This window comes from Erpetoichthys calabaricus, chromosome 2 (assembly GCF_900747795.2).
Source record: "Erpetoichthys calabaricus chromosome 2, fErpCal1.3, whole genome shotgun sequence".
NCBI classification, from domain to species: domain Eukaryota; kingdom Metazoa; phylum Chordata; class Cladistia; order Polypteriformes; family Polypteridae; genus Erpetoichthys; species Erpetoichthys calabaricus.
Window position 1 is genome coordinate 328,565,292 of NC_041395.2, and position 17,774 is coordinate 328,583,065.

The 17,774-nt window shown below is 40.0% G+C and overlaps 1 protein-coding gene across 2 annotated transcripts in view; it reads left to right on the forward strand.

Annotated features, from left to right (window-relative positions):
* The window catches only part of cars1 (cysteinyl-tRNA synthetase 1), a 118,335-nt gene that overhangs the window by 82,165 nt on the left and 18,396 nt on the right, over positions 1-17,774 (forward strand). For both annotated transcript variants that reach the window (XM_028796020.1, XM_051923454.1), the window contains 3 exons: positions 8,704-8,772; positions 12,147-12,228; positions 16,151-16,231. In XM_028796020.1, the coding sequence (XP_028651853.1) occupies positions 8,704-8,772; positions 12,147-12,228; positions 16,151-16,231 (232 nt within the window). The remainder of the gene's footprint in view (positions 1-8,703; positions 8,773-12,146; positions 12,229-16,150; positions 16,232-17,774) is intronic.

Here is a 17,774-nt window from a genome sequence, read left to right on the forward strand (position 1 = left end):
GGCAACTGACATGCACAAACTTCACGCATGTTTGACTGTTCATGAAGATTGGACTCATATCTACCACCATAGGAGTCCTGGGGGACCCCATCCTTTTATCTCTAATTCATTTTATTGTTTAGTTAGCTAATTTTTTGCTAACTTCATGTTTGTACATTCAGAAAAGTACAGCAGTGTGAAATTTACATTAAAAAATTATAAATAATTGTATTATTGCAGTAGCTTTTAAAGTTTAATTCATTTTGCTGTTTGTACTATTAATTTGCCTTTTTTTGTGGAGATTTCTCCATTTTTGCATCCTAATAATGATATGATGGGCACTGAAGACTCCCGGGCAAATGATGCTGAATGGCTGGGTCACTAGTGTAGGACGATGAAAATGAATTTTAACTTGCCCACCCAGGGACAGTCATAATAAGGTGGGAAGGAGGAAAGATTTAACTTGGTTAATCCAATCATTTGTTTTGCATTCGGCAATGCTGGTAATTGATTAAACATATTTTGAATTTCCCCTTGGGATTAATAAAGTCTCTATCTATCTGTCTGTCTGTCTGTCTGTCTGTCTGTCTGTCTGTCTGTCTGTCTGTCTGTCTGTCTGTCTATCTATCTATCTATCTATCTATCTGCAAGGACAAGAGTGATGTACAGTATTCTATAGAAGGGGTTCTGGTAGTGATATGAGCAGGAGCATTCTGAACCATGGACGAGTTTGTGAGTAAAGACCACAGAATTACAATAATCAATACGAGATGTAACCAGAGCATGTACAAGAATGGCAGTGCTATTAGCTGAAAGAAATGGCGTAGATGGAAATGTGCAGACTGAGTAATATTAATATGTGCTTCAAATGTTAAGGTACTATCGAGAGTGACACTTAAACTGTTAACCAGAGAGGAAGAAAAGATTACAGAATTATCAATAGTCACAGAAATATTGTCACCTTTGGCCAAAACAGTTTTAGTTCCTGCCAGAAGAACCTCTGTTTTATCACTGTTTAATTTGAGAAAGTTAGTAGACAACCATGACTTAACTTCCTGCAAGCAGTCAAACAGGGAAGAGAGGGGAAGAGTGGAATCCGGCCAGATAAAGCTGGGTGTTTTCAGCATAACAGTGGAAATGAATGTCAGATTTCCTAAAAATATGACCAAAAGGTAAATAATAAATAGAAGGGGCCTAAGATGGAGATTTGAGGTATACCACTAAAAATTGAGCAGAGTTGTGATTTTTTTTTAAATGTGCAACCTGAGTACAATCCAAGAAATAAGATTTAAACCAGGCATGTGGAGTGCCAGTGATTCCAATTGATTCTAATCTCTCTAGGAGAATATCGTGAGAGATTGTGTCAAACACAGGGCTCAGATCAAGGAATACAAGAATGGTTAACAGCCCAGAGTCATTGGTGATTTTAACAAGGGCTGTCTCTGTACTGTGAAACAGACGAGAAAACAAATGGTTGTCAGTAGGGAATCCATTCCCGGACATTTTTCATTCTCGGAAAAAGGGGAACGACCAAGCTCGCATATATAGCGTGTAAAAGTGTAAAAATCGATCAAGAAATAACAGAGTTATAGTTGAAAATAATTAAGGTGCCACCATTGCTGCAGCTTGTACTTCATCACACAACAGCTTTGAACAGCAACTTGAAATTGCAATGCGTCAGTCTGTTGCATCCACATTATCTATGCCAAGAAACTTGCCATCACAGAGTGATGACAAGAAACTGGATGCATCAGTAAAAGCTGAAATGGCGGTGTTTCAGAGCAAATGGCAAACGCAGGCGTTGTTTAGAACAAGTGTATCAGTATCTGATGACTGTGCCAGCTACTTCAGTGGAGGCAGAGCGTGCTTTGTCAGCGGCTGGCGTACTCTGCATGAAGGTGCGCTCTCGCCTGGACGACCACATGCTGGACACATTGTGCTTTCTACGCTCTTATTACCGCAACTAAAGATACATGTACTTATATGACAGGATGAACTGCTTGTAGATGAGGTTAGTCTTTTATTTGTGTCAACATATTGCAGTAGTTTTATTAAAAATGAGTGTCAGTCGTTCTAAAGCCGTTCACATGTGAGATGCCCGTGCACTGTGTCATTCCCGGGAATGACATGCGGGATTCCCAAGTTCTCGGGAATGGATTCCCTAGTTGTCAGTAAGGTGAAAATGAACTTGCATGGCAGCAGTTTTTTCAAGTGTTTTTGAAAGAAATAGTAAATTTGAAATCAGACGATAATTATTTACGTTGTAGGGATCTGCACCAGATTTCTTTGGGATTGGAGATGTCACAGCCATTTAGAAAGATAAAGGAACAAGACCAGAGATTGTGTGAAGCTAGTTATTAAAGAAGAAAGAGAAGGCAAACAGGATTTAACCACATGAGTAGGAAGTGGATCCATCTGACAGGTAGAGGGTTTAGATTTTATAATATTTCCTCCACAGTTTGGAGTTTAAAATTAGAAAGAAAAGAAGAAGGGGGATCATAAAATGTTCCATGTGCAGAGTTTCATAAAGAGGTCAGCCTCTGGTGGATGTTTCCAACTGTATTATTAAATAAATCAGGACTGGTCTCCCCTTGACATTCTCGTATACTCAGATATGGGGATGGATGTTTGAGGAGTAAACCGCAAGACAATGATTATATTTTTGTATTATATACATTAAAGAACCATCAACAACAAATCAAATTAATAATATAGTGAACATTTATTATAAAGGTAAAGTTGAATAAATCGGACTCTGCAGCAGCATGAACAAAAGGTAAAGTACCACTTCCAGTTAAGAGAAATAGCCCAAAAGTTGATAGAATACTATGTTTTCTACCTAATACTTGTATGCAAAATTTGGTTAACCTAAATGAAAGTGTACTCAAGTTAATCGTGTTTACGTATACACACACAGACATAATTCCAAAAATGGTATTTTCATACTCAAATGGAATTTTTGTAGGATTCCAATACTTTCCCTATTCTTCGCATACGAGAAAGTCAGGGAGATCTAAAACGTCGAGATTCATCAAAATATCGACATCGAATCTTTGGATGATTACAATACTTTCCCTATATGAGAAAAAATAAAAAGGTCATGAAAGAGCTACATTGATCAGTGCAATAGAATTGAGGTGGAGGATTGTTAGGTAGGCTTTGGATGTTGTTGACAGTAGAAAATAAAGTCTGAGTATTCCCTTCACGAGACCTAATTAGTGTTGCATAACATGCAGTTATTGCTGCAGACAGAGCACCCTTATAATAGCACCTGTGTTCATCATACATATTCTTATGGATAGCAAGGCCCGTCTTTATATAAAGGCCTTCCAACCTTTAGCTTTAAGACAGAGTCATTGTAGGGTAAACCAGGGGACAGAGTGGGTGAAAGAGAGTCCGGGTTTTCAAAGGAGCAGAGTTATCTAAAAGACTGTATAGTCCATCACTGCAGTGGGAAACCATTTCATCTGGGGTTAAATAAAGTGTAGCTGCTGGGCAGGCTGTCAACTCCATCAGAGAAGGCCATTAAATCAATAGAACAGAGTAGGTTTGATTTAAATAATATTAAGTTGACATTAAAGGACACCAGTTCAACAGGTCAGATGCTGTACAGTTATAAGAAATAACACCAGAGCAACAGATAAGATCAAGAATATAGCCTTCAGAGTGAGTGGGAAAAATCTATAAATTGCTGCAAACCAATACTACCGAGAAAATGATATAAAACTCCTAATAAAAGTGTTAGTAACGGTGTCCATACAGTTAGGTCCATAAATATTTGGACAGATACAACTTTTTTCTAATTTAGGTTCTGTACATTACCACAATGAATTTGAAATGAAACAACTCAGATGCAGTTGAAGTGCAGACTTTCAGCTTTAATTCAGTGGGGTGAACAAAACGATTGCATAAAAATGTGAGGCAACTAAAGCATTTTTTGAACACAGTCCCTTCATTTCAGGGGCTCAAAAGTAATTGGACAAATTAAATAACTGGAAATAAAATGTTCATTTCTAATACTTGGTTGAAAACCCTTTGCTGGCAATGACAGCCTGAAGTCTTGAGCTCATCGACATCACCAGATGCTGGGTTTCCTCCTTTTTAATGCTCTGCCAGGCCTTTACTGCAGCGGCTTTCAGTTGCTGTTTGTTTGTGGGCCTTTCTGTCTGAAGTTTAGTCTTCAACAAGTGAAATGCCTGCTCAATTGGGTTAAGATCAGGTGACTGACTTGGCCATTCAAGAATTTTCCACTTCTTTGCTTTAATCAATTATAAACTCCTGGGTTGCTTTGGCTGTATGTTTTGGGTCATTGTCCATCTGTATCATGAAACGCCACCCAATCAATTTGACTGCATTTAGCTGGATTTGAGCAGACAGTATGTCTCTGAACACCTCAGAATTCATTTGGCTGCTTCTGTCCTGTGTCACATCATCAATAAACACTAGTGTCCCAGTGCCACTGGCAGCCATCACACTGCCTCCACCGTGTTTTACAGATGATGTGGTATGCTTTGGATAATGAGCTGTTCCACGCCTTCTCCATACTTTTTTCTTGCCATCATTCTGGTAGAGGTTGATCTTGGTTTCATCTGTCCAAAGAATGTTTTTCCAGAACTGTGCTGGCTTTTTTAGATGTTCTTTAGCAAAGTCCAATCCAGCCTTTCTATTCTTGAGGCTTATAAGTGGCTTGCACCTTGCAGTGCACCCTCTGTATTTACTTTCATGCAGTCTTCTCTGTATGGTAGACTTGGATATCGATATGCCTACCCCCTGGAGAGTGTTGTTCACTTGGTTGGCTGTTGTGAAGGGGTTTCTCTTCACCATGGAAATGATTCTGCGATCATCCACCACTGCTGTCTTCCGTGGACGTCCAGGTCTTTTTGCATTGCTGAGTTCACCAGTTTTTGCTTTCTTTCTCAGGATGTACCAAACTGTAGATTTTGCCACTCGTAATATTGTAGCAGTTTCTTGGATGAGTTTTTTCTGTTTTCGCTGCTTAAGGATGGCTTCTTTCACCTGCATGGAGAGCTCCTTTGACCGCATGTTGTCTTTTCACAGCAAAATCTTCCACATGCAAGCACCACACCTCAAATCAACTCCAGGCCTTTTATCTGCTTAATTGATAATGACATAACGACGGACTTGCCCACACCTGCCCATGAAATAGCCTTTGAGTCAATTGTCCAATTACTTTTGAGCCCCTGAAATGAAGGGATTGTGTTCAAAAAATGCTTTAGTTGCCTCACATTTTTATGCAATCGTTTTGTTCACCCCACTGAATTAAAGCTGAAAGTCTGCACTTCAACTGCATCTGAGTTGTTTCATTTCAAATTCATTGTGGTAATGTACAGAACCAAAACTAGAAAAAAGTTGTCTCTGTCCAAATATTTATGGACCTAACTGTATGTATATTAAAATCACCCAGAAAAATAACATTAGAGGGTATGGAATAAAGGGAATTTGCAAACTCCGACAATTCATTTAAAAAGTCCTTATTCAGCTCAGTAAACAGTGACAAGTATAGTGGAAGTAGGTCCATTGATGAGAAAAATATTATTATTAATGGACTCAAATGAAGCCTAGTCTTCAAGGATACTCCCCACTTCTCATTGTAGAGTATCGCAAGGCTGCCACCCCGACTAGAGGCACGGGGATTGACACAGATGAACAAACCCCAGAGGAACAGCTTGATTAAGCTGTGACAAATCATTGGCTTGTTGCCAGTTCTTAGTCCAAGAAAATCAAGCTTATAGCCATTTAGCAGATCTTACAGTAGGGGACCCTTATTGGTGAGTGAACGGACTTAAACGGCACAAAGGCACGTTTGTTTTTACCAGGTGTTGCCGTAGCCAACCTCACCAGGTTCACTAGAACACTGTGGTCAACAGCTTGTGTAGATCTCCGTGAAGGTCGAGGAAAAGCAAAGAAGAAAGATCATATCGGCTTTTGGTCATGATAGTTGAAGTTCCATCGAGACCCGCTGTGAATGACGAGAATGACGGAGAATATCCAGGTGCTGATATAGTGCCATTGGTGGCTCAAAGGGGTGAAACCAAAGTTCAAGAAATGTCGCTACATTTTTGGAATATCGATGTAATTGGATGAAGTATGAAAAACAGGATAATCCAGATAAACATGCTCCAAAGAAGCAGTCGGTTAATCTGCATTGCAGAAAGCTGCCAGCTAGAGAAGGCAGATCGTCAGCAACCAGATAAACACCGGATTTTTCAGATGTCATAAAAAACCAACAAAACGAACTTCCAACAGATAACGACACAGTAACAACTACTGTCAATTAGACTAGACAGCAGATTACTTAAATAAACTTAACTAATAAAATAAAAACTAAACAAAGGCATCCAGTAGCCCCAACTTTCACTCAACAGGAAGTTGTCATTCTTTGAATTGTAGGTCTTTGTTCTTGCTTGAGTCCATTTTACACTTTCTGATGCAAAAAGTTTCTGCAAAGAAGCCTCTGCCAAGATGTTTGTGCAACTCTGATGTACATCTTTGGTTATCAGATGAAGTACGGCATGGTCTCTTCATACGAAGAGTTCAGTCACTTTGGAACACAAGCTGGGTGAACCCTGTTAAATGGGCTTTCTTAACAGGCCTGGTGTGCCACTAAAGCCTAGCGGAATGGGCAATGCCCACTTTGTCCTACACTAGTAAATAAAGACTTAAATAACCACAACAGATAGAAAAATGGAGTGAAAGTCAACATGATAATAAAAAGTGAGACAAAAATACTTAATTATATTTGTACAACAACATAAATAAAAATGTAACAACCTCAGTTTTGTAATTTGTGGATTGACACCAAAACACAGAAACTGGGAAATAACAACTTAAACTGTGAATGAAAATGACAACATTCACTGTTAATCCGCAAATGCAGGACACTTGCGAGTCACATATTGTTGAACTCGGGAGCTAATCTTGGCCCTTTTGCAGAGTCGGTGCCATTGAATACCATTTTTCTAGTTCAGGTTCAAAATTTTTTATCACAGACTTGTTATTACTGTGTCTCTGTGAAAATCCCCAGACCTCTATCTAGTTTTTATTTTCAATAAAACCCTGTCAAACTTTTCAGGTAAGGGTCAACAGTGATGTGGTTAGATGTGTAAACCGAGCAACAAGTTAGATAAACACCATGGAAATATAATGGAGCATTATTGAAATGGGTGCAAGAGCCATTTGCTAGTTATTTAAGTTATATTAAATTTTTGCCTATATATTAGTGCTTTTTCTATGGGAGGTTCTTACATCCTGCGTAAGTTGAATTGAATTGGTATATTCTAACTATTTCTTGTCTCTCTGACTATAGAAAGTCTCAGTTAGTGACCTGCCTTGCTGTGTGTAAGGCATGGAGGGCACACAGTTTTAAACTGTGCCTTAACGTGCCCAATAGTATGAAAGTTAACAAGCTCTATTAAACGTGCAGTTCTGTACATTTAGAGCGTACTGAAGGTGAAGTAAAGCATCTTTAAGTATAGAAACAACAGGTTTCACAAGAATGCTAAGTTTATAGAAGAAACATTTTTTCCCTTTTTTTTTTTGCCATTTATTCGATGTGTGTAACATTCCTTGTTCTTTATTCTTGTGTGGACTGTTTGCTTTGAATTTTCACTAAATCTTTTCAAACGAACTTTTGGACTGAGAGATTTCTTTCAGCAGGCGTTTGAGCTGCTTTACTCACCAGCAAGCTACGATGGGGTAAAGATATTAAATCAAGAAGTCACAAATCTGCTTAAGAATTAGGGCCTATTGTGAAAATCATTTATGAATCCAAGCTTGAAATTGTTATGGAATAGTATAATATGTAAAATATATTCACAGCAATACCTTCATGGGTTTTCTGCAAAAACACAATTCTTCTTTCATCAGTTTCTTTGTTTGTTCTTTCTTCTTGCTGTCTTTTTGTCTGTCTTAGTAGGAGGCCCTTTTTATGCTAGGCCCTGAAGTACTTTCTGGTGCCAGGACACTGCACAATGGAAGCACCCAGGTCAGGCAAAAGCCCCTCAAAGTAGGGACAGCCATTTCCAGCACCCACGGAACCCAGCAGGGCTGTTCAACTGAACTGTAGTTCCCAGTATTCCTGGACGTACCGGCCCTCGAATGCTGCCACCTAGCATATCTAGGAAGCATAAAGTCTTGGAAACCTGTCTCCCCCCCCTCACCATCCATTTTATAGTCCTGCCCAGGAGCAAGAATATCATCCATCGAGGTCAGGACATCAGTATATATTGTGGGTTCGCTTCCCTGTGTGGATAGTGCTTTGAGTACTGAGAAAAGCACTATATAAATGTAATGAATTATCGTTTTATTTATATATTATATATACTAGCTGTCCCTTGCGGCTGCGCCCACATAGTTGTGAAAGAGGACAAACTTTAAAAATCAATAGACAATGAATGATATTCGATCATTTCCCTTAATAAATAAATGACCAAGTATAATATTTTTGTCTCATTTGTTTAACTGGTTTCTCTTTATCTACTTTTAGGACTTGTGTGAAAATCTGATGATGTTTTAGATCAATATTTATGCAGAAATATAGAAAATTCTAAAGGGTTCACAAACTTTCAAGCACAACTGTATCTGCACAAAATCATTTTGCATATGATTCCACTCATTTTTGTCTTTTGGTGTTATTTTTTGTTTTCCTGTTGTCTTTGTTTTGATTTTTTATCTTTCCCCTCAAATGTATTTGCCTTATTTCAGATCTTTGGGGCAATAAATGGAACAGAGCAAATTGGATTCCCAGTTGGAGGAAGTGGAGAAACTACAGATGTAAGTACCAGTCAGGTCACATGGTTTAGCGTAGTTTGACCTTAAATAAATGCATATCTGATCCTGTTTGAATTGCTGTCACATACACGGAGAGTTCCAGCATTCTGACCACTGTAGTTGAGGCTGACGCATCTGCTGGTGTCCTTGTACTAAATACAATCAGCAACTGGATGGAAACATCCAAGACCAGGACAGATCATTGCCAACAAAGTTTTTCCACAACAACGACATTGACATTTATTTATGGTACCATTTTAAGTTACTGTTGTCAAAGTGCCCCTCTCGTTGCTAGGGATCTGCCCTCTGCAAGTTATGACTTGTGATGTCATTGGTACAATTGTGTTTAAGCCAGTGTCATGTCAGGATCATCAACCACATATGAGGATACAAATTAAAACCAGAAAGCAAATATAAGATCTCAGACTTGAAGAAGCTTAAGTTTCAGGTTGTGTTCACCTACCTGTTATGGCATATCTGAAGGTAGCTGGATATCAAGGATAGATAAATAAATACATAAAATGAAGATCAGTGTGTCTCGTCAGTGCAGAAGCAGTAGGAGAAGATATGGTATGAAATGAGAATGTCTTAAGTTATAAATGAAGAGAGCCTGTCAGTGATCTTTGAGTCACAATATTCCTATCCAAATCATTTATTCATATTAACAACTCTAGCACTGTCCCCTTCTTTATGCCACATTTAACATCACCCAGTTCTGATAGGGTTCCCCGCACCCATCACCTTCTACTTTTTTTTTTTTTATTTTTATATCTAATTCTGCACTCATCCACACACAACACCCTGAGCACCCACCTCTTTTGGTGTGTTGCCCAACCTCTCATGTGGGACCTTATCACACAGACTGCTGTGGATCAGCCGTGTGATTTTAGAATAGACTCCAACTGTCCACAACCTTGTAATGAGTTCAGAAGTTTGCATGTGTCACTGGCTTGAAATACAATAAAATACAATTTATTTTTGTAGATCCCAAAATCACACAAGAAGTGCTGCAATGGGCTTTAACTGACCATGCCTGACAGCCCCCCGGCTTGGCTCTCTAAGAAGAGAAGGAAGAACTTCCAAAAAAAAAAAAAAAACCTTGTAGGGCAAAAAATGGAAGAAACATTAGGAAAGGCAGTTCAAAGAGAGACCCCTTTCTAGGTAGGTCGGGCGTGCAGTGGGTGTCATAAAGAAGGGGGTCAATAAAACACAATACACAGAGCAGAACACAAGTCATCTTCAATACAATATAATAGTGTAATAGAAATATTACAAGTACAGAGCAGAGTTCAACAGTAGATGATATCCTATAATACGATTTGGATTTGTTCAGTGTCCTGGAGACCTCGGCCGTTAAGCTGCCTCCCCCTATTGGCCATTCCACAACTGAGTCAGTGCTGGGCCGGCCAATCCGATGAAATGAGAATGCCTGAGGTATTAATGAAGAGAGCCTGGAAGTCACACTACAGCCGAGGATAGTAAGAGAAACCTGCTGGACCAGAGATGTGGAAGGACCAACATAATGTTAGGAGACACTGAAGCGAAAAACAAATTCTTCCTTGATCTCTGTATGCTATTGTATGAAGAAGCACCTGTATTTTACTGTAATGTTCACACCACTGCTATTTAGATTTCTATCTCGTTTTTGATATTTTTTTTTACTTGTTTGACTATTCAAATTCATTTTGCAAGTGATCCAACTCTGATACGAGTGTGTATAGAATCAGTACCTAGCCGAATAAAAACAATTTCATCACGACAGATGCGAACTAATGGACGAATGCTGGTTGCTGTGCTACTTCAGTGTTTTCAGTGTGGAATGTTTGAGAATTCATCAGCTCATGATGGTAAGGAAGAGAAATGGGAAACAAAAGATCGTAGCTGTTGGGTTGTGTGCAGTTATCACTACCTTATCTGTGCGTGAAAACCTGCGGACACGACAGACAAACCTGGACAGGCAGTTGTAACATGTCAAGGATTTGGATGAACAAACATGCTTCCATATCATTTTTTGTGGATCACACATCTCTAGAAAGATCAGATGTGAGTGGAAAAATGGGAATGAAGCTACTGATTTGAATGAAACTAAAGATTTAATGTGCCACACTGTAATTGAGCTCCAGTCTCTCTTGGTTTAAGAACAGTGCCATTGCTGTCAACAACACAGCAGTGTTCACAAAAAGGAAGACAACCTAAAACGACAAAAATAACAATATTCAAATGAAATTTGATTGAAATAAATCAAATTAAATAGAACAAACCCTGACACATTCAAATTGGATCATAACTAGTAATTAGAGAACTGTCAAACGAGAGGAGACCATCCAGGGCATCAGACTAATTTGTTTAACTAATGACAAAGCTATCCCAGTATCTCACCAGATGCTTCTTGAAGGTTGTCACGGATTTTGCTTCAACACATATGCTTTGGTAGTTTGTTCCTAATTCCATCAATCACAAAATAACTACAGTGACGCTACAGAAAAGCAAGCCCAGATACGTACTGTGACAGAACCACTAGGGGGCGTGCCAGCCACCCAACCCAACACAGACAGACAGGGGAGGCATACTTATAAAAACATGAGTGCTTTTATTTTTCTTCACTCATGGAGAACGTCTTCCCTGTTCCCACGAGTCCACAAGCACAATATTCCTCTTTACCTTCTTTTCTTTCTCTTTCTCTCTTTTCACCTACACTCTTCCTCAACAAGCTTCGTCCACCCGACTCTGGCTCACCGAGTACTGTCCGCTGGCCCCTTATATAAGGCACCCGGAAGTGCTCCAGGTGCTCATTGCCCCACTTCCGGCAGCACACTCAGGAACAGCTGCAGCGCCCCCTGGCGGCACCTCCAGATCCCAACAGGGCTATAGACAACTCCCATCTCCCATGAAGCCCTGCGGGTGTCTGAGGCACCACTGCAAGCCATGGGGGCTGCCCTCTAGCATCCCGGGGGAGGTAACGCTCTGACCAGGCTTAGTCCCCCGATCCTTCCAGCGAAGAGGTGTCCCGGCTGGGTAAGATTTCCAGCCATCTGCGACAGTACTAATTGGATCCTGGCAAATCAGTGACAGATTCCTTCATTTAATACTTTTAGTTGGGACCTGTAAAATGCCAGCTGGAGGTTCAGCTTTGTTTGCATGCTGTTTTCATGGGGTCAACATAGAAATGTGCACCGACAAGGTCAGCAGGACATGTGCGCTGAAAGTTTCTTTAAACATTCCTCACATAAAAATTGTAGACAAATGGCTTGTGATTGCTTGTACTGCTCGATTTGACTATGAGCCTTTGCCAACATAACTGACAGATTGCTTTCTAGATGCATGACTCATTGTAGGCTCCATCACAACTGATTTCTGTTTTCTTACTTTTTTTTAAGCTGGAGGCCACTGTGTTGCCATATTTAAATGTTCTGTCAGAATTCAGGGAAGGTGTGAGGAGGATCGCAAGAGAAAAAAAAGGTAGGACCCTCTAGACATCTTATCTTAAGTTATATTATTTGAAATGTGCTCTGTATTAAAAATCAGGGATTTTCATAACCATGACCCATTTGGGAAATCATCGTTAATAAACCTATTAATCTGATATTGTTTCACGCATTTTATATTATTGAAAATGAAGATCTATTACACTACTATATTCACCGAGACACAACATTCCCCAAGAGAAGTGCAATCATCCAGCACATTCTGAGTTTTACACTGTTAAATGATTTCAACCACTATGTAATCTCCCTCTATATGTAAAGACAATGAGATTGAGCTCAGAAATTTGTGGCAGGCTCAGCTTCAGTAAACATCAGCACTACTTCTGCACAAATAGCTTTCTCCAGAGCAAAGCTTCTAAAGAATTCAGACAGTGTTGTAAATGTGGATGTGGGATTAGTGAACCGACATCCTGTATTAGAACGATGGAACAGTCGAGGCGAGAGCAGGCCATTCAGCCCAACAAAGCTCACCAGTCCTATCTACTGAATTCTTCCAAACAACATTAAGTCGAATTTTGAAGGCTGCTGAAGTCCAACTTGTCCACCACACTACTTGGTCGCTTATTCCAAGTGTCTGTGGTTGTCTTTGTAAAGATAAACGGCTAAATGTTTGTGTGAAATTTACCCTTAACAAGTTTCCAATTGTGTCCCCGTGTTCTTGATGAACTCATTTTAAAGTCACTGTCTCGATCCACTGGACTAATTCCCTTCATTATTTTAAACACTTCAATAATGTCACCTCATAATCACCAAAACTGCACACCGTACTCCAGATGAGGCCTCACCACTGTGTTATAAAGCTTGAGCAGAACCTCCTTGGACTTGGACTCCATACATCAGGGCGCTTTGCAGGACCATAGTTGTTTATCTGTTCTAATAAGGATGATTGGAGTCACAAAAAGATTTGTGTATGGCCACCCCATATACTTGAAAAAACTGGCAAAAATAAACACGTCTTTACAGACAGGAGTCCACAGAACTGGCTAACAGGCAGAACAGCTGTTCTATAAATATGGCTGAACGGAGGAAGAAATGGAGTCAGGGAGGCCGGAACAGGAACTGACGTGGCAGGAAGAGTGGCTCTGGGTACCGGATATGGTGTCATCAAAAGGTGCCAGAAGTGACATCAACAGGGGTTGGACTGGTGGTGATGTCATTGGGAGGCAGGTTTTTTGGCTGGTCTTCAGAGGGACAAAAAGAGAAAGAATCAGGTAATGGCGACAACCCCTGGTCCGACTGGGAAAGAACAGTCTTTGAGCCTGTAAACCGTCTTCTAGGCACACATGTGTGACGCTGTACAGTCCTATAAGAGTCGGGGTCTCAGGCCCTGTCATAGGCACTGAAAAATTAAAAACTGGCTTGTCTTCCTCCAGCTACTTCAGACATGGTTATCCACAGGACCAAGACCCATTCATTTTGTGTCACCTCAAAACCCTGTTGTCAGTATCTTTTTTTTTCCTTACTTCTTTCTTAGCCTCATCCATCCATTTCCCGAACAGCTTTCAAGCAGATCATTGCACATCCATACAAGCCTATTTAACGCCACTTTTACAAAAGCCGCTTGTGTATTTTATGCTTTTACTTTCAAAACGGATTAGATAGATAGATAGATAGATAGATAGATAGATACTTTATTAATCCCAATGGGAAATTCAGATTGTACAGGACCATTAGGCCCCATTCACACAACTATTTTCATTTAAAAGTGCACAGTCTGTTTCTGTTTTTTGTCCCCACTACCCTTGTGTTTTCAACCCATGAAAGAAAGGCTTTTAAAAACGCTGTCCACAGCCGTATATTTCTGAAAACGGCAGCTCAGAGTTTCTTTGTGGTCTGAAAACGCAGACTCATACTATGATTGGCTTGGGCTTATAAGATAGATAGATAGATAGATACTTTATTAATCCCAATGGGAAATTCACATTCACATAACGTGGCTCTGATTGGCTTTGGCTTATTACTTGGCTCTGATTGGTTTGGGCTTATAATGTGGCTCTGATTGGTTGGGGCTTGTTATTTGGCTCTGATTGGTTTGGGCTTATAACTTGGCTCTGATTGGTTGGGGCTTATAACGTGGCTCTGATTGGTTGGAGCTTATTATTTGGCTCTGATTGGTTGGGGCTTATTATTTATTCTAATTGGTTTGGGCTTATAACATGGCTCTGTTTGGTTTGGGTTTATTATTTGGCTGTGATTGGTTGGGGCTTATTATTAGCTCTGATTGGTTGGGGCTCATTACGCGGTTTTGATTGGTTTGTGCTAATTTCATAGCCCTTTCCTGATTGAGTCCTGCTCATTACAGTGTTCCATTACCTGACTGGTCACCCTTTATGGAAGAAAGACGGATTCCAACATAGCAGGCATAAAAGTGTTGCTTTCCATGGCGCCCGTTGTGTTGCTTACCTGCAAGCACTCAAATTGTATTTTGTGTAGTTTGAATGCCGCTTACATGCACAAAAGGCAAATAATTTACCAATTGCTAGAGTTTTGTAATAAATCCTGTGGCGGGCTATCACTTTCCCTTTAGAGATTTTTCCACTGATGCACACATGCCCAGCGTAGGCAAACGTGTACATCATACGTGTTTTCGGTCGTTTTAATGTGAACACAGATACTTTTTTTAATGATATGAAAACACTAATATGGACGGAGGTCATTTTAGTTGAACAACATTTTTTTAAACAAAAATGCAGTAGTGTGGATGTAACCTTAGTGAAGCCATAAAACTGCCTGTGCTTGAAGTTTCCTGTGGTTAATGATTTAACTTATCACTGGTACTGTAACATGTAACTTTGCCAAAGACAAAAATAATGAGTTGAACAGACAGTGCAAAACACTTTCACGTTGTCTCTACATAGTACAGAGTAATGTTAAGCATCAACTTCAAACAGTCAGAGCTCCACACTTACAGTACAGTCTGCACCAGATGTGCAGTTCTCATTCAAGGAGACGCAGTACGGCTCCGCATGTGTTGCTTTATCCACAAGTCTAGACACAAAAAAGAATGAACAATGCTTTCTTAGCTCATTTAATATCAAATAAGTTTAATTTGAACGCCACAGTACACCTGAGCATTGTTGCTAGCCATGTTTTCACACAAATACCTCCAACAGGAAAACTGTGCCATGTCATAAAGTGTGCATCATACCGAGAAAAAGGAACAGTGTGATTGTACCCATTTATAAGGAGAAGGGTGATATTCAGGATCATGGAAACTATAGTGGGGCAAACCTGATGTCACACACAATGAAAATCTGTCAAATGGTTATAGAGAGAACGCTTAGGGAAGAGACCACCATGGGGGAGGAGCAGTTTGGTTTTATGCCAGGGAGCAACTGATGTAGTCTTTGCTTTGAGACAGCTGATAGAGAAGCTTTGAGAAAAACAGAAAGGACTGCATATGGTGTTTAGTGATTTGGAGAAGGCTTATGATAGAGGGTCATATCAAGAGGTCTGGAGGTGCATGAGAGAGAAATGAAGACCAGAGAAGTGTGTGAGGATTGTCCAGGATATATATATGAGGGAGTGAGGAATCGAGTTCAAAGCAGTGTTGGAATAACAGGCAAGATCTCAGTTAGAGGAAGTCTACACCAGGAATCTTCTTGAAGTCCTCACCTCTTTAATCTGGTTATGGATGTGTTAAGTCATGGGATAAAAGACCAGTCCTCCTGGTGCAGGTGTTGCTCTGCCAAAGCAGAGGTGGATGGGTGAAGTAAAAGAAGATCTGAAGTAGAAGGGCTTGACTGAGGAGGTGGTGCTGGAATTAGTTGTATGAAGAAGGCAGATCAAGCACTTTGACCCCACTTAGAAGTGGAAAAAGAAGAAGATATATATGAACTGAACTTGAGTTCCCTTTTCTAATCTTAATATTGTTTTATGTTCTAATTTGTATGTAGTGACAGAAGTCCTGCAGCTTTGTGATGCTTTGCGTGATGACATCCTCCCAGAACTTGGAGTGCGTTTTGAAGACCATGAAGGTAAATATAAATCAATTATAATTCTTGCCATTGTTCAACTTCCAAAATATTTATCAGCCCTCCTACTATCTCTCGGCGTGTTTATCCCTTACAGTATTTTTTTATTTCTGTTTGTTTGTTACTGATACAAGTTTTATGGTGTGTTCACTTTTCTTGCACTCATTTCCTTTTCAATACACACCACCACTTCAGAGTAACAGAAACCTTAAAGTGAAAGGACAACATAAAACTGCAAAGTTTCAATTACAGGAGACCCACAATCAGAGGAAAATACACATGAAATGATGTTACAAAATATAAGCCATCTTCCAAATAACTTGGAAAATTCAGAGTCATTGTTAGTTTTACTGCACCCATTTATTTTGAAGAAGATCCATTGTAGGAATGTCCTTTCAGATCATATTTGAATGCTTTCATGTTTATTCCTGAGAGGCTATACTGGTGCTGCTCCATTTCTTTTTATTGTTGTGTTGTCAGTATCACCTCATGTAGTGGAAGTTATGTGCAAAGAAATATATAAATAGCATTTCTTACAAAAACGGTAAATGAAAAACATAAAATTTTAGTAAATATGACTTTAAAACATCAGGTCATCCATTTTTTTTTAACTGGTTTATACAGAGTAGGGTTGAAGGGAATCTGGAGTCTATCCCAGCAAGGACTCAATGCAAGGCAGGAACTGTCCCTGGACAGAGCACCAGGCAATTAATAATAATAGTAATCTTATATATAAACGTTTATGTGTGGAAGTGTGTGTCTGTCTGTCCGGCCCGGAAGTGCGAGGCTTCAGCATGAAGCTCAAACAAAGAGGCTCTGTTGCCAAAGTGAAACCGCCAAGAAAAGAGAAACTCGCTTAACCGCTAATACACAAGCGTGGCGATTGATTGAAGTGCCAGAATCCATGGTTTCTGGGAGCCTGGGCATTTTACAGCACGGGCTTACACAGCTAGTAATAATAATAATAATTTTTTTTTCTCACTACTCAAAGTGCTTTACCACTAATGAGTAGCACCCACCTGCATGATGCGATGACAGCCGTTTTTGCACCTGTGAGCTATTAGGCGGTGAAGTGGTGAGAGAGATTGCCAATTAGAGACAGGGGATGATTAGGGGGGCCAGAATGACCAGACCGTGGTGGGCAGTTTAGCCTGGACATCAGGAAACACCATGTTTTTTTTGTTTTTTTTTTTTTACAAAGGATGCCCAGGAATCTTTAATGACCACAGAGAGTCAGGACCTTGGTTTTACATCTCATCAGATGGAGTGTCCCCATCACTGCACTGGGACATTGGGATCCACATTTAGACCACAGGGTAAGCGCCCCCTGCTGGCCTCAACAATATCTCTTCCAGCAGCAACCTAAGCTTTTCCTGCATGGTCTCCCATCCAAGTACTGGCCAGGCCTGAAGTGCTTAGCTGCAGGTGGATGTCCTCTTCTAAAATGCATGTGGTATGGCTGCTGGGTGACACACACACATACACACAGAGCTGGGACCAATTTTAGCTTTGCCAATCCAATTAGCTTTCATGTCTTTAGACGTTG